Source organism: Ylistrum balloti, unplaced genomic scaffold (assembly GCF_031769215.1).
Source record: "Ylistrum balloti isolate Yb309-2 unplaced genomic scaffold, AGI_CSIRO_Ybal_v1 Utg369850, whole genome shotgun sequence".
NCBI classification, from domain to species: domain Eukaryota; kingdom Metazoa; phylum Mollusca; class Bivalvia; order Pectinida; family Pectinidae; genus Ylistrum; species Ylistrum balloti.
Genome location: NW_026782003.1, coordinates 3,501,372 through 3,524,672, shown reverse-complemented (window position 1 = coordinate 3,524,672; position 23,301 = coordinate 3,501,372). Strand labels below are relative to the sequence as shown.

The 23,301-nt window shown below is 34.1% G+C and overlaps 1 protein-coding gene across 1 annotated transcript; it reads left to right on the top strand.

Moving 5' to 3' along the window:
- Positions 1-751: 751 nt before the first annotated feature.
- Positions 752-15,671, top strand: LOC132545641 (uncharacterized). Its single transcript, XM_060209338.1, has 22 exons — positions 752-839; positions 1,105-1,200; positions 2,058-2,167; positions 2,580-2,708; positions 3,255-3,389; positions 4,174-4,235; positions 4,557-4,627; positions 5,001-5,107; positions 6,404-6,593; positions 6,888-6,953; positions 7,349-7,500; positions 8,080-8,235; positions 8,514-8,672; positions 9,781-9,865; positions 10,804-10,994; positions 11,658-11,738; positions 11,940-12,155; positions 12,483-12,601; positions 13,904-14,038; positions 14,529-14,610; positions 15,239-15,362; positions 15,469-15,671. Exons 1-22 carry the CDS (start codon positions 752-754, stop codon positions 15,669-15,671), a joined length of 2,757 nt encoding a protein of 918 aa, XP_060065321.1.
- The last annotated feature ends 7,630 nt before the right edge of the window (positions 15,672-23,301 follow it).

Below are 23,301 nucleotides of genomic sequence, written 5' to 3'. Positions count from 1 at the left end.
TGGCCTGGGGCAGGAGGCTGCTAAGATGTTTTTTTTTTTTTTTTTTTAAATTACTCCAACTTCTGGAAGCTGTTTGGCGATGACCAAAATGACATTTTCTGTTCTTAAAAAGGGAAATAGCTTTGATATATCATTGGAAAGATGTTCTTTCGTTTTGTCATTTTAGCAACTTCTTCATTACTAGTAAACACTTCGGAAAAGCGGACGAAGAGACAATGCCAATCGGGTTATTTTTAGATTCGTGCCGAGTACCATCCCTGCCCCTGATGATATGGTCCATGTATTCTGACAAAAACTCGTTGAGATCCATGGCCTCTAGTGTGATTTTCTTCTACCTTATTATTGCTGATACGCAAAAAGACGGGGAAAAAAAAAAAAAAACGAAAAGAAAAAATACAGAGCTATAACCAACTGGACAGATATTTTTCAGTAATTATCTTTTTTTTGTTAGATTGAAATCGTGTATATATATATATTGCAAAATTATCCTGTTCTATTTGACCCAAATTCATGTGAATTTCTTTTCCGAGGCATTTCAAGCCTGAGAATTTTCGATTAATCATTGTTTAGTGTTTATCTTTTAAGAACAAATAACACAAGAAGTAATTCTTACATAAAAGAAATATAATGTATTTCATTATGTGTACCTTGTCTGACAAGCATGTATTGTGTATAAATAGTATAGTCTCACATTGCGTACCCTCCCTCGAATAATAAGGTACGAGTTGTCTACCTTTATGCAAATTTCAAGATGGCGGGTTGTGATGGACGCTTTGAGTGTCTTCTTATAATTCATTTCATGATTCTGCTGGCAAACATACCCAGCACTACATGTTCAGGTAAACCACACAAGGTGTTTGCATGAAAATCATGAAAAAGTCTTGAAACATTTGCCATTTTATTTCAGTTCCAGTCCAGCACGTTATATTTCTGGACTGGACGGAGGGGATTCCTCCTATGGACTCTTTTTATATCGAACGTTTGACAATGTCCCTCGTCGGTGTCTCTCATTGTTAAAAAATGACATCACTCTCCGATTTTATAGTTCATTCTCTTACTAAGTAGACGTAATTATCTCTTCCATTTTCTTGAATTTTGTTACAGATTACGGCAGATTAAAATTTTACGAGCTTGCTAAACTGAAGGGAAAGATTGAACTGTCTAGACACCATCCGCTGTGTATCTTGTTCAGGAAAACAGGTAACTAGCTTTGTAAGACTCCATCCCATATGTCTTTTGTTTAGGACAATAGGTAATTATATTTCTAAGGCGTTATCCCCAGAGTATCTTATTCAGGACAGAATGTAACTAGATTTGTAAGACTAAATCCCTGTGCATTTTCTTCAGTATACCGAAATTTCTTGTCTCTAAAAAGGATAATTCAATGTCGAAATTCACATTTACTTTTGCTGTTATTGTGGGTTTTTAAAAAAAATATTTTTGTTGACTCTGCTCCTCTTAAAACGTAAGTTATATCAGTAATATAAATATTAATATTGACATTAAATTATCATTTTAGAGACAGAAATTTGTTATCTATTTGTTCAAAATAACAAGTTACTGGATTGGTAACACTCTGTCTGCTAAAGAATATCAGGTATTTGATATAGGTTAGTATTTACATGTATATTCAAAGGCATGTTAAGCTAAGTAATGTTCAAATGAAATTACAATGCAAAATAATTTAACAATATACTACAAACCAGTCCAGACTGTGTATATGTACAATGTACTGAACATGAGTTTTAGTCCTGAAATCATGCACTGTGCATATAGTAATTACAACCAAATGCATATGACACTTATCTACACTGTACAATTTTGGATTAACTATTGAAGTCCAGTAAATCACATGTACCAGCAGAATCACGTAACATTACTAGTCTGAAAGGTCTCAGTTGATACTATTGCCAACAGAGATGAAAAATACGATCATGGATAGATTATCAGAACTTTTCTCACAGTGTACAGATAAAGTTGTCAAGTTTATACCACCATTTACTTACACAGCATACTTGTACAGTGTCATTACATTTTTTTTATCACTTTGATTTTAGATGAAGATACATCGCTTGAAGACATTGTCAAAAAACTGGTCAACAAGGAAGAAAATGATGGAGGGGAAAAGTTTAAAAAGTGGCAGTTTGGTTCTTTTGCTTTTGAGAAGGTTCATAAGTATTTTGAATAAAACCAGTTACATGTTTTGTTGAGAACTCTCTAAAAATATTAAATCTCTGAGAAATTGTTTAATAAATATTTCTGCTGTGACCTTTAAACATTTCTTGTGAGAAAAGATGTGATTATTGAAGTTAATGTGTATGCAGCAGACAAGATAGTGTAACAAATGTACAACCATTATGTCTATAATACAATCTACATTGTCTTGAGTCTAAATCACCAAAACATGCTGTAGTTTAAGAATTTGTGAAGGTAATATAGAAAAAAGAGAAAATATAGTTCATATGTACTCATTGCAATATAATCATTAATTTAAATGAAAGACGTTGACATTGCATGTGTAGATGATAAAAGAATATCATAACATTACATAGAACATTTTGGTGATTGTTACATTCCAGGTAACACTGCCACCAGTAAGGAGACCAACATCCTTCCCTACACTGAGATGTTACACAGGAAAACATATATACCAGGAGTTTGATGGAAAACATTCATCAAAGGCTGTGTCCAAGTGGCTAGAAAAACTGGTGAGGAGCAGACAGATGAGAAACAGTATCCTAATGTTTACTGTTCATTATTAGTTAGGGAAATTTCATATCACCAGAAAAAAATTCTTGTAATACATGTATATAAAACAGCTGGTATTCTATGGACTTTGGTGCCAAGTAGTCCAAGTTTCATCTGATTCTGCGCCGTCTGTTGATATAAAATCCATAAAATATTCTATCAATACATGATTCAGAGTTAGAGGAAACTCGGAACTAGGTGCCAAATAGATATATGTTATATTATTACTGTAACATGTACCAGTGGAATTTAGGACACTATATCTTTTTATACTCTGGATCACATTATTATTTGTTCTACCACTACAGAGTCAGTGTATATGTAAAGTTAAAACAATATGAAATAAACCTTATTCTCCGTGGGAATTCACCTTCAACTCTGTTAATACTTTGTGTAAAAGATGTTAATGAGAACAGTTTATAGACTATCAAAATGGTCTGTAGTCATCAAATCTGAAAAGTAAACAAGTTTTCAGAATACAAGATGACATAATTTTTCATGTTTAGGTCCTGAAACAGGCTGAATACTTAGAAGATGCAACAATATCAGCTGTGAAGGAGGCCCAGGGGCTATACAACACAGTCCTCATAGCCTTCCCTGACACTGCCAAGCATGCTGAAATTGAGGAAATGGTGTTCCAGGTAAGATCATGTAAACCTTAAAGAAAGCCAAAACAAATGACATGCAATATTCGGCTTATTTGTACGAACTGTTAAAGAACACAAAGAACTGCTCTCAATACATGTAATATGTATGTGTGGATTACATCTTACTTATATCAAAATAACTTTATCCAGTGATTTTTCTGTCATACCTGTATGACATATACTTTAAATCATAATTGAAACCTCAGAACTTCACTTTTTAAAGTCAGTGTACACTACCAGTAATTCTAGTCTAAGGGAGATAATTATTTACCTGAGTAGACAGAATACAAACATTTCTTATTTGGTTTCCTGACACATTCCACCTGATATCTACTGTTATCTGGTAAGACTTGGTGTATTATCGTCTTCTGTGTAATTTAGTGAATACTGCAGTGATTTCGCAAACTTTACCAAATACAACTCTGTTAGTCTGCTGTTGCATGTGCCTGTTGATGTACATGTTATCTACAGATGTCAAAATATTACACTTCGTATGTCTTTCGTAAATAGATAATATAATGCAAATCTTTGCTGAATGTGAGATTATATTGTATCGTACAATCCAATCAATAATTTCTCAAATCTCAAGAGTTAAATTGTATCAACTTTTTTACATCCTGGGAATGGGCATGGTATAATTTTCATAATTTGTGTCCATGACCTTTTCTTAATGGAAACAAAATATGTTGGAATTGAAGCTGTTTTATAGCATTAATATCATAATATACCATACAGAATAATTTTGCATTTATCAATTTTGTATTTCCTTCCGTTTTAGGAAAAAGAAAAGTTGCCGAATGCCAAGGCTTTTGTAGTGCACGAAGATGGTACAGATTCAAAGTATGTTGTGTTTGCAATATTAGTCATAACTTAATTATCTTGATTTATTTCTGTTTAGAGAAAAAAAAAGTTGATAAATGCTTAAGTAGACATTTTTTTCCTTTCAAAATATTCACAAAAACATTGATTTTAATTTGTAACATTCTTTCAGCTACTCTTTTAAACATCGGTTATATATCATTAAACTTCACAGTAGTACTCAATCCAAACAAATAAGGAAAGAAGGAATGTTTGATTTCTTTATGAAATAATGTAAAATCAGATGAAATTAATAAAGTTTATGATTGTTCATCATTTATTTTTTTAACCCTCCTTTTACAGAATTTTCAAAGACAAATTTAATATAAGAAAACTACCTGCAGTAGTTGTGACACACAGGGATAACATTAATGGTAAGTATATGCCATTTCTATAGTTTATACAATTGCAGATCAGGTATTTCATTTTTTAAAAGTACTTTTTTTTTATCAAAATTGATGTCAAAATGATTGCAGATAAAGTATTTTGTTTTTTAGGAGCAGTTTTTTATTGATCAAAACTGATGTTTCCTGTTTTATAAATTTGACCTGTGTGCTCCTCATAAATCAATAAGCTTGACCGTAGTTAGAGATACAATAAGTAAGTGACAAAAGCAACAAAGAAGTTAGCAAGAGATTCCTTCGATCCAAACAGTGAGAGGAAATTTTGTCTCCTCTGGCTTCAGGTTAAGAAGAATTCCTGTAACTTTTTGTTCTGATTCTTAATGTTATTCCTGTTTGCTTACAGACTCAAATGCTGCTACAGTGAAGGTGTTATCAGGAGCAACTGTAACACACCAAACCCTGTCAGTGTATCTCCTGGCCAGACATATTGGTGTTCCCCACTATGACATGGTAAGCAAACCCTGTCAGTGTATCTCCTAGCCAGACATATTGGTGTTCCCCACAATGACATGGTGAACAAACCCTGTCAGTGTATCTCTTAGCTAGACATATAGGTGTTCCCCACTATGACATGGCAAGCAAACCCTGTCAGTGTATCTCTTAGCCAGACATATAGGTGTTCCCCACTATGACATGGGAAGCAAACCCTGTCAGTGTATCTCCTAGCCAGACATATTGGTGTTCCTCACTATGATATGGTAAGCAAACCCTGTCAGTGTATCTCCTGGCCAGACATATTGGTCTTCCCCACTATGACATGGTAAGCAATCCCTGTCAGTGTATCTCCTAGCCAGACATCTAGGTGTTCCCCACTGTGACATGGTAAGCAATCCCTGTCAGTGTATCTCCTAGCCAGACATCTAGGTGTTCCCCACTATGACATGGTAAGCAATCCCTGTCAGTGTATCTCCTCGCCAGACATATAGGTGTTCCCCACTATGATAGGTAAGCAAACCCTGTCAGTGTATCTCCTGGCCAGACATATAGGTGTTCCCCACTATGATAGGTAAGCAATCCCTGTCAGTGTATCTCCTCGCCAGACATATAGGTGTTCCCCACTATGATAGGTAAGCAAACCCTGTCAGTGTATCTCCTAGCCAGACATATTATGGTCCCCTTATATGACATCCACTTTGATAACCAGACCAGACATATGGATGTCCCCTACTTTGATAACCAGATCAGACATATGGATGTCCCCTACTTTGATAACCAGATCAGACATATGGATGCCCCCTACTTGATAACCAGACCAGACAGATGGATGTCCCCTACTTGATAACCAGTCCAGACAGATGGATGTCCCCTACTTGATAACCAGTCCAGACAGATGGATGTCCCCTACTTGATAACCAGTCCAGACAGATGGATGTCCCCTACTTGATAACCAGACCAGACAGATGGATGTCCCCTACTTGATAACCAGACCAGACAGATGGATGTCCCCTACTTGATAACCAGTCCAGACAGATGGATGTCCCCTACTTGATAACCAGTCCAGACACATGGGTTTGCCTCACTTTGATGAGCACACCAGACACATTGGCAACCTCCAAGCCACACATTGCAGCTATTCCCCAGTAAGATATTGTACACAGTTGAATGATTGTGTGCCTATAAAAATGGACAGTTGATATATAAATTGACATCAAGATGTGTTATAAACCAGTGTTGATTATACCTAATATATTTTGATTGATTTTAGTCAATAGAAAAATCCATATATTTACATTTTTTTAATTGCAGGATGTTTTTGAGTCTGTAATGGTACCATCTGGGAATTTTGTTCCAACACTGGTTGTGTTTTACTCAACTTTTGTGCCAACCACACACCTCTACTTACGTCTGCTCAGAAACAGCATACAGGAGTTTGAAGATATGGGAGTGCATATTAGATTTGGACTGTTCAATACTGAACAGACCAACACAAACAAGAGTAAGCATGAATCTTCTGTGGTCTATAAATACCAATACCCTGCCTTCATTAACGACCACAAGTTCTGAATGATATTATTTAGCACCTACAATGTTTTAACACAACACAAGTCAGGGGTTTAAGTTTCAAAAATTAAACATTATGATAGAGTGTAATGTACATTTGTAGCAAATTACGCACATTTTCTTCCTTTTGAAGATATAATGGTATATCATATGTATGGTATAATCATACATTTTCATTTTTTGAAAATATTTCAGTAGTTTAATGATCAAATGAACTTCTATTTTTCAGTCTTTTTCCGATGGGTTGATCTGACATTTTCTTTGTCCTTTCCAATGGCTGTTCTGTACTATCAGGGTATGTATGTACATTTGTTGTGTGATTAGTTTGAATGAAATGATTTTTATTGAAAAAAAAAAAAAAAAAAATTTCGGTCATGTTGACATTTCTTCACCATGATACTAATACAACCTAGATTTCAAGACTTTTAGCATTAGCAAGTTTTTTTAAGATTTTAGTTTAAGGCAAAGGGTATTTGAATTGTTTACTTAGACCAAATTTTCTTGTTCTTATCAAGATTGAGGTTTAAAACCATGACACACTACTACCAAGAACAAGATTTTATAAATTTCTTGTGAAAAAGAGAGAAAAATGTAATTTTGTAAAATTAATATATATATGTATGTATTGATAAGATATACAGAAGTTGAGGATATTAGACAATCTTCTAGAAATAGTAAACATGTTTTCAGATAATTCTGGAAATATAGCTCAGATAAAAGTATCCGAACAGAGACTCACTCCCTTAAACCTACATCGGATCCTCCTGGATACTGTTGGCTTTGTGGACCAGGACGGAGAGGAGGTGTATTACAATCCACTGCAGGGCTATAACCCGCTGGAGGTGAGAGATAGACAGTTTTGATTTCTACCTTGAATTGATAAAGCCCTGTGCGCCTCTAATTTTGGAAAATACAGGATATTCAGAAAAAAAAAAAGAACGAAATGTTCTACATTTTTTCATCGTCTCAGATAACACACTTTTTGGTTAGGAAAAGCAGTTTTTTTTCGTCTGTAAAACTGGGTATAAAAATTACTTATTTGTCTATAGTCTAGTGTAAAATAGTACTGTTCTACATATTTCACATAAATGTCTGTTTTTTGTTTGTTCATTTTTTTCCCCTCTAAACTTAAAAAAAGAATATGACATTGTGACTTCCCATTAGAGTGATCTAAGTTTACATGACAGGAGTCATCAATGAAGGAGAAATTGATTACTGTTCCAGGACACCAGATATTTTCCACTGTTTACTTAAGTTAAGAGTATTTGTAAGTTTTTCTTTTGTTGATATTTTTTCATTGTTTATTGATGTTAATTATGGATTAGAATTTTGTTGACATGTCAATATCTGCTTTTTAAATAAATAAACAAATAAATATAACATCTTCAGAATGATAGATAATTTTGTTTGATATATTTAAGGTTTCCAGCATACTTGAAGGACCTCGGGGATCACAGTGCACTCAACAGTCTCATAACTTGACAGACAATGATCCTGTGACTGTAAAACGCATCAGATGCAAGAGAAAGATTGTGACGGTGCAGAAAACGGAAGAGATCAAACTCTGGCATGATATGGTACTAAACTCAAATGATTTAATTTATCACTTCTCCAAATTTCCAATCTTAATTGAAAGACATGTAAATCACTTTCCATTTAACTATACAACTTTTCTGTGATGACCACGTAACACATTGTTTCTGCTAACTACTTCTTCTGTCCTTGTTATTTGAATTGTATATGTCTTTTGTTTGTCTACAGTCCAAATGTTCATTGTTTTTACCATGTGATGTCAATAAGTATCTTGTACTGTATACAAATATATGATTCTATGATAATATTTTCATCTATCCAGTACGGAACAGAAACAGTCAATAAAAAATTGGACACAGTGGAAAATATCCCAGTACTGACAGGCCAGTATTGGTCGGAAGTTATTGAGAAGTCACATGCTCCTCAGCACCCCATGCTCGGAGGCAGAGAATGGGCAGGGGAGGTCACCAAGGTTGCTCTTGTAAGTATAATTACACTAAGAAAATTTTTGACCACATAATATTATGATGATATGAATTTTAAGAGCAGAGGATATGTGCAGTCCGTCTATCTGTCCGTTTATCTGTCCCTCAGCTGTCATATGGACTTTGGAGGTTAGGGGACGGGAATTTCTAGCTCAATGCTTCTGAGTAACTGTCAGCTGATACTGTTTCCTTGTCATCAATTTTGGTGTCCTCATTGTTGTGTTATTTCATGATTTTAACACTTTGGGAAAAGTTTTTGAAGTATTTGTTACTCCACAAGTATGCATCTTTCATCTTTCCTGTTTGGTATATAAATTCATTGTCGGCGTGGAAGTGTTTTGTTTTGTTAAAATCACTAACGACTTTTCCCAGTTATGGAATATTATGTTTTGGGCTCTGACATTTTGGCCTTGAAATTGAGTTTGAAGTCTTTTTGGGTAAGTTTTTGGAAGTTTTACAATTTCAGAAGTACACATTCAACAATACCAACAGTAGAGGAGGGGTTCTTTAAGGTTCTATCAGAGGACGTTTGTACCAGTTTACTGTTAATTATTTCTGTGAATAATGAGTTGGTTTTTTGAGATCCAAATTAACTTTCATGTCCTTCTGTTTGTATGCTTATATAGTTCTTGACATTGCCTTGTTACTCACTTTTTTAACTGGATCTTATGAAATTTGGCGTCAGGAGAAAAATTATGTGAAGATAGATTTACATACAATTCACATTTATATTATGCTATATTGAACTCTACAATATACTGTTCAAATATACGTATTGAAATATATAAATGGCAGCCATTTTTTTTTTACAAACTATAACTTACACTTGTTTGTGTTATAATGAGTTTGTTGTAAAATATTCTTCCACCATTTGAAGGAATAAGAAATTAAGTGCCCACTATTTGTATCATGTCTATTTTGATTAAAGTACACGATCACACAAGCTGTGATATATTACAATTGTGTCACATATGTTGTACATGTTTAATGATATCATATCCTTTGACAGTTAATTGACATCTGTTATAGGATTCTATTCGTCCTCAGTTGTAATAACTTGCTGACATGTTTACATTTAACTGAAATAGAACATTTTTATTACAGGTAGTGTTTGTAATGGCAGAGTGCAGGAGTTGTAAGAACAGTATGCCCGTTTTTACAAAATTAGAGAAATCTGTCAAGTTTGTTGGTAAGTCTTGATTCTATTCTGTTAAAATGATGTTGAAATTCATTTTGGTATTTATTTATACAGTATCTGAAAGTGTTATTTACCCATCTGAACAAATGGACAGGGATGATTTTGATTTTTCGTGGAAATCAAATGTAAATGTTGTCATTAGAGAGGTTAAATTAAGTTAAATTTGTTAAGGATGTTTGGTAAAATGTTTGGTAGGTTAGTTGACTGTTTGGTAATTTGGTAGAATGTTTGGTAGAATATTTTGTAGTTTGGTAGAATGTTTGGTAGTTTGGTAGAATGTTTTGTAGTTTGGTAGAATGTTTTATAATTTGGTAGAATGTTTGGTACTTTGGTAGTTTGGTAGAATGTTTGGTACTTTAGTAGAATGTTTGGTAGTTTAGTAGAATGTTTGGTACTTTGGTAGATTGTTTGGTACTTTGGTAGTTTGGTAGAATGTTTGGTAGTTTTGTAGAATATTTGGTAGTTTTGTAGAATATTTGGTAGTTTTGTAGAATATTTGGTACTTTGGTAGTTTGTTGAATGTTTGGTAGTTTTGTAGAATATTTGGTAGTTTTGTAGAATATTTGGTAGTTTTGTAGAATATTTGGTACTTTGGTACATCAGGAGTTATTGATTAATAATAGTTCTAATTTAATTGGAAAACATGATTTAACACATGTAATTTGACATATATTCAAAATCTAGAAAACAGAATTATTCTGGAGTAATGAAAGGGTTAAAACATTCAACGCAGAGAATGAGAACCATTTGCAAGTAGGACAGCTTAACCCTAATTCTACAGCTATATTGTATTAGGATATCTGTGTCCAGTATTCATCTGCTATTGTCTTCATCTGACTGTAAATGTTGTTCGGACAAACTCAGCAGCATCTTAAAGCATCCATTTTTTTTTTTAAGATTCTTTACAATGTTTCATGTAATTGTTTTAGAGGGTGGCTCTATGTACTTGGTCAATTGTTCAGTGGACCATGTCTTATGTAAAACACATGATATTCGTGGATATCCAACTGTGACAGCATTTCGAGGTCTGGGCTGGCTACACAGTAGTCATTGCTTGGGAGAGGAAAAACTTGCAGAACAAAATAACTATATAAGATTGAACTACCATGGAGTATTACTGGTGAGCATCGAAGAAAACACAAATTGTTTCACCTAATTCACCTAAATATATAAACTGCTTGTAGTCGACACGGAGATCTGAAGGAGAGTACTGTACTTTCTTTAGGACAAAGAAACATTTATGACCTAGCTGAATTATTGTATTATTGGGATTAGGTATTACAGTAACCATTCTGTAAAGTTCAGGTGAGGTGGCACTAGATAGCAGCACATCACTAGTGGTTGGAATTTGATATTGTACAAATTTTAGGATTTCACTGTAGGAGTATTATACCTTGTCGACAATACATACTTGTACTTCAGAATAACTTATTCTAGCTAGATAGAGCATTGTATCATTTGTTGTATCATTAATTAAACAATGATGATCTATCGTATCCCCTAAGGAGGTAATTCAGGATATATAGTGAACATTCTGTTGTCCATTTATTGGTACATATATCAATTAACATTCTCTTCCTTTGTTATAAAGTTTAGATATACTAAATAACTGACGTACATTTTTATACTGATGATGACACATCTTCTGAAGAAAGTACATGCTACCTTATAAGGAGATAAAGGTAATTTTAGATAAAATTCAAGTTTAGTCTCTTTTGTATTTTACTCACTGCTATGTGAAATGTTCTCCATCAGGTTATGTGGTGTTCACTTAATATTTCAGCATGACCACATAATGGACTGGTTTGCCAGAGTGTCCACTCCGGCTGTTACTGACAACTTGTTTGACTGGCCAGATGCTAAGGTGAGAGGTCACATCATATTTCTCTTAATTGAGAGAATTAAAAACATTTTATGATGATCTGGATAAATGCAAAAGAGAATGATGTACAAAAATTATTTTTAAAAAATAATATTAAAAATGATGTTAGAGAAGATATGAAAATAAGTTGGAGTTCTCTCCCTTGCCACAGCTAACCTTTTCATTTGCCTTTTCCTCCCTAAGTCTGATGATGTGAGTCTATTTGGTGTACTGATGCCTAAGAAGTCAGACTTCCTGCCCCTCCCACCTGGAAGAAATACCAATTACTTCTATTCCTACCAGTGCTTTCGTCTGGTTTGTGAACGCCTGTATGGGAAGGTAGGCTGCCACAGTATGTACAGCAAGGATATACCAGCTCGAGAATTTGGAAGTGAAGACTTTGACGTCATTGTATCCAAAGTAAGACCATCAGTTTTTCTGTATTTGTTCTTTTCTTTTTTTTTTGTCTACTATCATACCAGACTTATTGTCATAATTATGTAATCATGTATCTTATAATTTTGTAATACATGGTTTATGTCTTCATCTGTTTAAATTTTTTCACAGGTGATTACCTCCCCTTGGATAAAGATAATTGGATTTTTTAACCTGTAATTGGCTATATTTGGAAATGTGCCTATTTCCTTTTTTTATGATAATATGCACAAGTACAATTTATCATCACTATAAAAATGTTAAGGGACATTATTAGGATGTGTTGTATCAAGATGTGTTTGGATGAAACAGGTAATTCTAAAGAGAAGAGATGGTGTGAGTGCAGTCATCATGAAGGTGGGAACAAGTTTGGAAGAGACTGTGGAGGATGAGTCTGATACTAATCTTCACAAGTTTCACAAGCCACACAGGCATGTATAATATATATATATATATATACAGGTACATTACACAAATGATACAGGTATTTAAATAAGTATACATAAACAGGTACACTACACAAACCACACATATGTTTACATACTAGTAAATTACATAAAACATGCACACAGGTAAGTATATATACAGGCACACTAAACAAAGCATACAGATACCAATCAGGTGTGTATACCATGTACAGATACCACACAGTGTGTATACCATGTACAGACACAGCACAGGTGTTTATACCATGTACAGATACCACACAGGTGTGTATACCATGTACAGATACCACACAGTGTGTATACCATGTACAGACACAGCACAGGTGTTTATACCATGTACAGATACCACACAGGTGTGTATTACATGTAATGTAATGGTACCATGTACAGACACAGCACAGGTGTGTATACCATGTACAGACACAGCACAGGTGTGTATACCATGTACTTGTAATGTACAGGTACCATGTACAGATACAGCACAGGTGTGTATACCATGTACAGATACCACACAGTGTATATACTATGTACAGATACCAAACAGTGTGTATACCATGTACAGACACAGCACAGGTGTGTATACCATGTACAGATACCACACAGGTGTGTATACCATGTACAGATACCACACAGGTGTGTATACCATGTACAGACACAGCACAGGTGTGTATACCATGTACAGATACCACACAGGTGTGTATACCATGTACAGATACCACAGGTGTGTATACCATGTACAGATACCACACAGGTGTGTATACCATGTACAGATACCACACAGGTGTGTATACCATGTACAGATACCACACAGGTGTGTATACCATGTACAGATACCACACAGGTGTGTATACCATGTACAGACACAGCACAGGTGTGTATACCATGTACATGTAATGTACTGGTACCATGTACAGATACAGCTCAGGTGTGTATACCATGTACAGACACAGCACATGTGTGTATACCATGTACATGTAATGTACAGGTACCATGTACAGATACAGCACAGGTGTGTATACCATGTACAGACACAGCACAGGTGTGTATACCATGTACATGTAATGTACAGGTACCATGTACAGATACCACACAGGTGTGTATACCATGTACAGACACAGCACAGGTGTGTATACCATGTACAGATACTACACAGGCGTGTATACCATGTGCATAAAGGTACCATATACAGGTACATTACATATGTACACAAACCTCACAAGTGTTTTTATTTTATGAACCATAATATAAAGACTAAAATTTAATCCTGAAATGGAAATTCTATTACAGATACAACCTGAAACCTCTCATGAGATGTGAACATGACCATGTGGCTTGTACCAACCTCATCATATCCTACACACTAGATCACTCCAGACTGCCAGTCACTCATCTCACCTCAGACCTCTTTCACATTCATCCCAGGTAAATATTTCATCTTGGACTCATTCTACATCTGCCCAAAGTAAGTACCTAACATAAGATCACTTTGAAATCCACCTATAGTGTATGTATACGTGTGTATCAACACATCATGACAGCTCTACACTCAACCCATATTAGTGATCCAGACTTGTTCCAAAGCCATCTAGTTAAGATTTCCATCCGAGACTTTATTTGAAACAATTCCACTAATGTATTTAAACCTCAGGCTAGTTCTACTTCAACTTCAAATGAATACCTATTCACCACAATTTTTCTGCATATCATCATCCAGGATAAATACCAGGTTCTATTTTAGAAGTGATGAAATCTTCATTAAAATTAAAGCAGTGCATATATTTTGTTCTTTTTAATAGTAAATAATGGTTACTTAGAATTATATAAAATATTTACAAGCATTAATAAATTTTCACAATAAAACAATACAGATTTGAGTTATCTGCCCTTAGACCGTTAGATTGGTGTTTTGTAGTGAGAGTCCAGAGAAGAGCCTACCTGTGATGATGGCCCTGGTACATCGACAAAATGTCACAGAGGACTCGCCATTCTTCAAGGTTCGTTGACAGCCTCACATTTGCCAGAATAATATAAAAACATAAAAAATAAGTTTTTACGATTCTGCTTTGGTTACATGTATAAGATTATAAGAATATGCTAAGAGATATGATTTCTTATGTATGTGAAAATATAGAATATCAAAAATGTGATTTTTTTGTAAAAATTTAAGAAATGAAAAATATGAAGAAAACATTTTTCAAAATTTATGCTAAAATATATAAAAGTAACAGATGTTGTATGAGGAATATCAATTGATACAAACAGTGTTGGTCTTAATACTCTTTAAATTAGTATCGAAAAGAATGTTGATCCAAAACTCTTCTTAGACATCGTTAATGTAGCGACTTCAAATACACATGAACATGCTGTACAGTAGACAGGTCTCTGTGAAGAGAAATTGGTAAATTAGCCATGTGTGTGAGATATATCAGACAACAGTGGGTTTAATTTTTTCAGTCTGAGTATCGAAAAGTAATTTTCAAAATTTTTTGTGAGGTGAGTTTTGTTTATATTTGTTATAAATACATTTGTGTTGATAGACCTAGCTTTCAATATTCAGCCATGAAAAAAATGTTTTGAGTCTTGTAATATCCAGAATTGTATGGATATTTGGTATTTTTACAGGAGCTGACAGCAGTAGCGTATGAGCTGTATAATAACCTGGAAGTGGTCACTGTAGATGCTGACGATTACCGTGGCTGGGCACGCCAATTTGTACCGGAAGGTTACTCCATGACAGTTGCAATGGGTGAGGTCCAAACATATATAACATTATTCTAGTTGTCCTGTATTTTGATTTTTGATTTTTAATTTTTGAATTGGATGTTTAAAATACATGGCTGTCTATGTTGTAGATGGTGAGGACCCCCTGAATATGTATGTGTATCCCCGCATCTGCTTCGTTAGAAGAGACAATCACAGACGTGCTGCATTTTATCCGCCAGTGGGGTCAAATAACATAGAAGAAAGCTGGTTTCAGAAAGATAATCTCCTTAAGTATGCACAAGACGTTTTATCCAGACCTGATAAACACATGATTAGGACAGACCACTTTTAATGTTATTTGTGTTTCCAAGTCTCTGTTTAATGATTGGTGTAAAAGTATTTTCGATAAATGTTTAAACATGGACATGTATGAGAGTGCCTGTTCTCAAAGTGTTGATACAGGAAAATATGTTTTTTTCAATATTTTTTTTTTTTTTCAATTTTCTGCCAATATTTATATCCAGAATCAAGTTATGAATTTTTTTCATCTGTTTTTATCCCAATTTATCTGATCTTAACATTATTTAAATGTGACAGCTAGGTTTTGTGATTAAAAATATATAAGTCTGGGACTTGAATATTTGCTACTATAGGAACTGAAATTTTTTAAGAATGTAATGAACAAGATGGGAATGTTAAAAAATAAGACATTATTTTCTATGGATTATTCATATAGGTCTCCTCTGGCTCCTACACCAATGTAAAATTGAAAGAAAGTCCATTTTATATTTCAAGTATTCACACATTATTGTATGTACCAGCATCTTTGATGATGTCATTATAATATTGAAATTATACTTACTTTTATCTTGATTATCCCTTCGAAACTTTGAGTTACCTTTAGTGTTCTTCATGTGACTGCTAATGAAAGAAGAGACTGAATTTTCCACCTTTTTGGATTTGAGGAAAGAAATGTGATATTTTTGACAAAGAAATACATATATATACTTGTTAATTTTCCTGAAACTCTTATTGTTGTAGTTTGACTGGGATCTGATATTTTTGTAGATAAAGCGGTATATTCTGTTGTGAGACCAGCTACGATATTAGTACATTCCAAAACAATTATAAGCTTGAAAAAAAGTCACGTTTCTGGAAATGAAAAGTTATTGTTCAGATGATTTTTGACGCGAGTACTCTGGTTTCCTCTCATAAGAATATCCCTTGCATGGGGTCCTACAAGTGTGGTGAATTTAAGTTTATAGAAATTGTCATACAATTGTCATATATAAAGTTTATATATCATAAGTTAATGAGCTTGTAGCAGTGCTAGCCTTTTTTGATCTCAGATTTTGTTCTAAACTTTATTATAGTCTTTGATGTATAATGTAAAAAGTCTTTATTTTGTCTAATCAATAAAGAGCTGAGTGATAGATATGTTATGTATGGACCATGTTTACACAAAAATAGCATATGATGAAGTGGTTATTTTAATGCCTTTGTCCTTGGTACAGCAAACATATTGGATCAGTGATATATCAGTGCTCTCAGCTTTTGTACATTACAGATTATTGTGAAAAGATTAAAAAAAAAAAAAAAAAAAAAGAGAGAGAAATTTTCACAAAGAACCATAGATGTGATTAACTTTCAAATCAATTTTCAGTCCCATACATATAGATATTTCATTATAATGTTTGTACTTATATAATGACTGGGATACATTTTGAATGTAGTACTTATTTTTACATGTGATAACATATTAACAACACTGATCATCAGTGTGTGTACACTCTGTGATTTACATAGGAGAGCTGGACCTCTCAATCATGTTAATCATATTTTTATATAACATTATTCTACCAAGAAACTGGTTTTCTAACTTCATAGTGTAATATTCCATTTTTTGTCTATCTATGCAATAGGTATATTATATATATATTATGGTGATGTTAAGAATAGCAATAATTTTTTCGTTGATCTGGAGATATCATCCAAGACTAATGAATCCAGGTCTTTAATGATAATATTTCTACTTGTGGCCATCCTCAAACTTACAGGGATTACATTACTTACAAACTCTTCAGTGGTAAAAAGAAGTGTATGATATTGAATACCCTCGACTCTCAAAGAAGGCATGTTGTTGAAATGATTAAATAACTAATTAGAAATTATCAGTAATTAGATATCTCCACCATTGCTATATATCTTCTGATTTAATGTTGATATAAATAGAATGCCTTTTAGTCAATTATCCTTGAATTTCGCTGAAATGGAGAGAGAAAGAAAATATCAACAGATTATTTATGGCTACAAGTAATATTTTAGATACATGTATCAAATGTATCTTATATGCAAATTAGTAGCAGATCCAGAAAGATGTCGGTCCTTGAATTGACCTATATACCTGAGTTCTTCAAGATTTATTATTGAGTCAATTTGAACTGTTCCCCCCCCCACCCCCACCCCACCCACATTTTTTTTCACTCATGTCCCTCCCCCAAACCCCCAAATTCTGAAGCCGTCACTGTGTGACATGATACATGATACTGTTATAAGATTAAAATATCAAAAGCGTTAGATTATTTTAGACTTAATACTGTAATCTACAGAGTAAGGTTTTACTGTGTGTTACAGTTACTTCCCTTTGACTAATACAAATATCCATTCCTACAACGTAGTTTTGTTATTTGTTAATCATTGGCTGTTACTTATATATATATATTCTGATACTTATATATATATATTATATCTTTTTGAACTTAGTATCTGGATATTGTTAAAATGTTGCTACATTATAATTTGTTTTAGGGAGATAAATCACTACGCAACGACAAAATCAAAATGAATTAACATCAGAAAAAATTAATGGTAGGTCACGGAAATAATATAAAAAAAACCATTCACATAATATTAATCAAACTTGATATCAACAAAACGGATGCAAATATGAACAAAACTTTACACAGTGACTGTTGGGAAAAAAACCACAGAGACAAGACCTGGTGTTCCGCAAGGGTAATGCGTCTTTTGCTTCATCGATGACATGCGTTATGATTCCAGCATGATTGACTCTTAGAATTGGACAACATGGTATTATTTTGGGGTTATATTGGGTATGCTCATCAAGGTAATTCAGCATTTTGAGAATAAATGGGCGGTGATGACACCGTTCAGCATTTATCTGTATTTAAATTTAAATTAGACATAGAAGAACCAAATGATAAACTACAGCATACAGGTGTTTTATCCTTCTAGGACCCGAATGTAATGCTAAGAGCCCAAATGTTGGAACCTGGGGATCGACTGAAGAAAAATAGAATTGGACGTAAGAAACCTTCTTTATGAATGGACTAGTTAACATTTTGTTGTAGGCTTTGCAAGATTTACAACTATAGTGTAGACAGTGTAGAAATCTTCTTTATGAATGGACTAGTTAACATTTTGTTGTAGGCTTTGCAAGATTTACAACTATAGTGTAGACAGTGTAGAAATCTTCTTTCTTTGTTGCACTCCTATTTATCGTAAATATATATGACCTCAAAGCATACTGGAACACGAGAAAAAAATAACCAGGTATTCACCATCAGAATACGGGTTTAGGTTGGAACTTTGAGAGAAATTTATCAAATAACAAGCTTAACGACTCTTCAAGTTTCACCCTTTGTGTGAGATTTTGCGATTTATTTCATGTATGTTCAGGAATGATTTTGGATTTTCTAAAATAGATCTAAAAAAAGATTTATTGGTAAACGATACTTTTTAATCATCTTACACATATAGAGATGACGGGCTTCTTAAATAAATATTTAGTGAACCTTTGAAGATGATGCGTACTGACTCTTTCATGCTTTCACGGAATAATGTCTTTTAAGATTCTACAGTTTTTAATTTCTAGACATTCATTATCGGTCAGGTTTCCTATGATAAGTATATAAAAAGTACTACATGAGCAGAGAATCTTTTGATAATATTATACGGAATTCCCGAGGTTTCGCTGTGTGGTCCGCTTGTTCGCGATTGTATACCCAGCTTGTTGTCTATGAGGGCAATGATAAGTGTCCGTTCGTAATGAATTTGGAACAAAATCATTTCAACCGTAAAGATATATAAAAATATGATACTTATTGTAGAAATGACAACTCGCATCTAAGATTATCAACACGTGTTTTTAACAACGTACAATAAAGCGTTTTTGAGAGAAAACTGCTGTTGTGGTAAGGATTATAACGAAAAAAATCCAAGAAGAATTTCCATTGAATCTGTCAAATTTTAACCATGGTCGTAAATTTTCTTTGTATGAGCATCTCCCTCAAATCTCTCATCAGTCAGCCAGATATATATTTTTTTATCTGACTCGCTATGATATACTTCAGTGAATTTCTTGATTTTTGTATGAAAGGTCAGGGGTACCACATAAATATGAAGAAGGGAACATTTCATGTTGATAGGTGGTCCTCCTTAAGGTCAGTTTGTGGTAATAACTCACTGAATAAGGCTATCACAATCATAGCAATGTCTTCTAGAGATTCATTATCGTCTCATTACAATGTTCACAAACAATAGCCTTCCTTAACACAGAAGAGTAACATACGGAACAAGATGTCAGTTCTTGTCATTTAACTGTTACGTTTTGGTTGATACTGTAAGGAGACAAAACCAAGTGCAACCAGTTCAGTACTATATGTTACTATTAGATAATTTTACATTGAACCCCCCCCCCCCCCGCCCTTCCTGGAGTACATGCTGTTTGTTCCTCTCATATTTTTGTTGAAGTTTTATTGTATACGGTTGATCAGAAGTCGAAATGAGCTGGTGTTCGAACAGATACTTTAACCTTTGACCTTTGGTATGTTTTTCTCATTGTGTGTCGATAACTGCCTCCTTCCTTCCTTTGCTTAGAAATGAAGATCTTACCACCAAACTCGACAAAGTTCGTTCATCCTCCGTAGAGTTCTTCTTTGATTTGCATGTTATTTTCACGCTTCAGTGAAGTCGGAAAAATATATATGTACAGCCGTTCATCTTTTTGAAGTGAAAGCTCTCATGACAAAAGAACGAAAGCACCCTCTTGTCTGGATATTTGATATGTTTGATATTTATACAAGATTCAAATAAAGTAACTATTTCAAGTTATAAGTGTTGTTTAAGATTGGTGTACTCTACAGGAGGCATTGTGAACAACACTAAATGCATGACATGAATACTTCTGTTCTCAATTCACTGTTTCTGTGTAGCTTGTCTTCAGACAGTCATTTTTAATTCCTTTGTTCCTTAGTTAGCGAATTTCTCTTTGATTTGAAAATCTAAGTTTTGGGCTTAGCTCCTATTTCACGATCCATTTTTATTCTGTTTTTAGTTTCTAAATATCTTTCCCCGTTTGCTTTTGATGTCTTATTCTACTGCCAAGGAAGTTATTTGAACAGAGTTCCGATCTGTGTCTATTGCACTGTGTCGTTTGTCTGACGCTTCAGTTTGGCTAAATATTCGTTAGATTGTGTCTTTACTTAATTGGGGTGTTGTCCGTGAATGATTAATTAGCTTTCGAAGTTTTTTTTCGGTGATTATAATCTGCTTTAAAATCAAATCATTAAGTTTAAAATGATCGGAAATGGTCTTTGAAAAAATATTTCCTTATACCTTTATGCTTTCGTAAAAGCTCACTGGAGTAGAATGACATGATAGGGACACTAGGTGTCTGTTTTCAGATCCATATCCTTACCGATAAAAGTTAATTGGGTATTTATGCTGTTATTGTTGTTATATTGAAAATACAGTAGCAACCAATGGCGTGCCTGACGACAATGACGTAACGGTCCGGGTCGTTTGTATGTTTGAAATCAATCAGTCCTGTGTGATAGGCTAGTATGTAATTGTAGGTATCATCTATTGTATTTATCTACCAGTACGTGCTAAAGAACGACAAGTAATTTGATTTAAAGGATTGTGCTCTTTTCAGTATTGTACTACATAATAATATCATTTTTGAAACGAAATGATTAGATAAAATACGAGTTTTACTCGATGTCATCAAAGAGACGTGTCATCTGTACAAAGAAATGTATTCACATTGAATGATTAATTGATATATTTAATTTTAAAAATAGTTGTGACAACTTTAATAACGAACTAGTACATATTACAACAAATCTTGATTCTTGCTCAAAAATAATTACATGGATAAATAGATAAAAATGATGTACACCACACGCACAAGTATATAGCACCTTTCCAGCCCAAAACTGTGCAACATGCACCTATTAGAATTGGATACAACAGAGCCAAATAATACATCATACAGCGGTTTCGTCCTCTTAGTACACGTCAGTGATGATAAGAGTCTATTGTTTGAAGCAAAGGAGGAGACTAAAGAAACATCGATAATGATGGAAAGAAATGTCAAAACAGAGATGGGGAGGTGTACTAGTCCTACAACTCATAGACATTTGTAATTTTCACATTTCATATAATTTTTAAAAATGTCAAGAATATGTGTATATTCTGAACTGTGTCGCTATTCTAATGAATTTAAACGTAGCATGCAAGTTACGGCTTAAAATTTATACGAAACGAAAGTTAACAATAAAAAACGGACTTTTTCAAAGAGAACCAGACGATTCGGAGAATTACAGTCCCCTGCCGATCCACCACTCCACCACGGCAATACTACACATCACATATGATGTTCCAATAACTGGTAGTGCAGGAGATAGGACCCGGGGAGACTTTTTTATTTGGTGAAGGTCAAGGTCAAAATGAAGGTCAGAGTGACCTCATTTTGATACGCGACTCACCGCCTCATTAAGGTGGAACCATGTTTCAAGTATCAAGTTCTAGTAACTAGTTATGTATGCTATACGGCCGGGGCTAATATTTTCTTAGATATAGGTCAAAGGTCAAAATAAAGGTCAGAATGACCTACTTTTGATATGTCTAACAAATCAGAAGCCAAATCTCAAGTATCGAGTTCTCGTGATTGGTCGTGTAGAAGATATGGTCTTGACAAGAAAGGGGAAGGACGGAAGGACAGGCGGACACAAAGCAAAATTAAAGTCTGCTCCCGATGGAAGGGAAATGAGACAAGGAGCATGTGTTCCGTAAGAGAGAGCGTTTTCCAGTTGTTTGACGACACTCGCGATGTAAAGAAAGCCAAATCCAAAAATGATTCGTTCGTTCTTACAGATAAACTGCAACACTTAACAGAAACTAACCTATCGGTGTTACTGGTTTGGATAGAAGGGGTCCACGTTTGTGTACCTTTAGCATTTATAGTTCAAACGTTGTCAAACCACAAATAAAGGATAAACAAAGAGACATTGAAAAAGAACTAGGAGAATAAGACCAGGTGCTCCAGAAGGGCAAGTGTCTTCTACGCCATCGACGACACCCGCTATGTAAATCTAGGTCAAATAAACGTATTAAATGCATATATGTCACTGAATTGAGTATCTTGTCAATTACAAGGTATTAAAAAAGTACTAAAATATGTTATAATCATTTTAAAAAACAATATAATGACAACAGAAAACTTAGATATTAATCAGCATCGATTACGTACATCATGCAGCCCACAAGAGATCGAATGATGTCTCAATGAGATCAAGGAATGACTTTAAACTCGATTTTTTTTCATGTCAGTAGTCGACACCTACAACGGAAATCGAGATTTTGTCAAAATAACTGTTTGTTATATCAACACTGACGCGCGAACACATCACGTCAGGGAAATATTTGATAATGGAAATTGAAACCATGAAACAATTCAGTGATAAGCTGACAATGTCCGTAACGCCGTGTAATTAAAAATAGAACTGAGTGGGCATTTTGAAAAGTATCTGTTTAAAGCCAACACGGCATCCTTATATACCAAATTGTAATAGAAGAATCTTAAGATGTTTTTCTTCTGTGTTATCATCGTTTGTTTCACCAACTATATCTACGATGAATAAATCTTTGTTGAAAAATAACGACCTTGTTATGCTGAA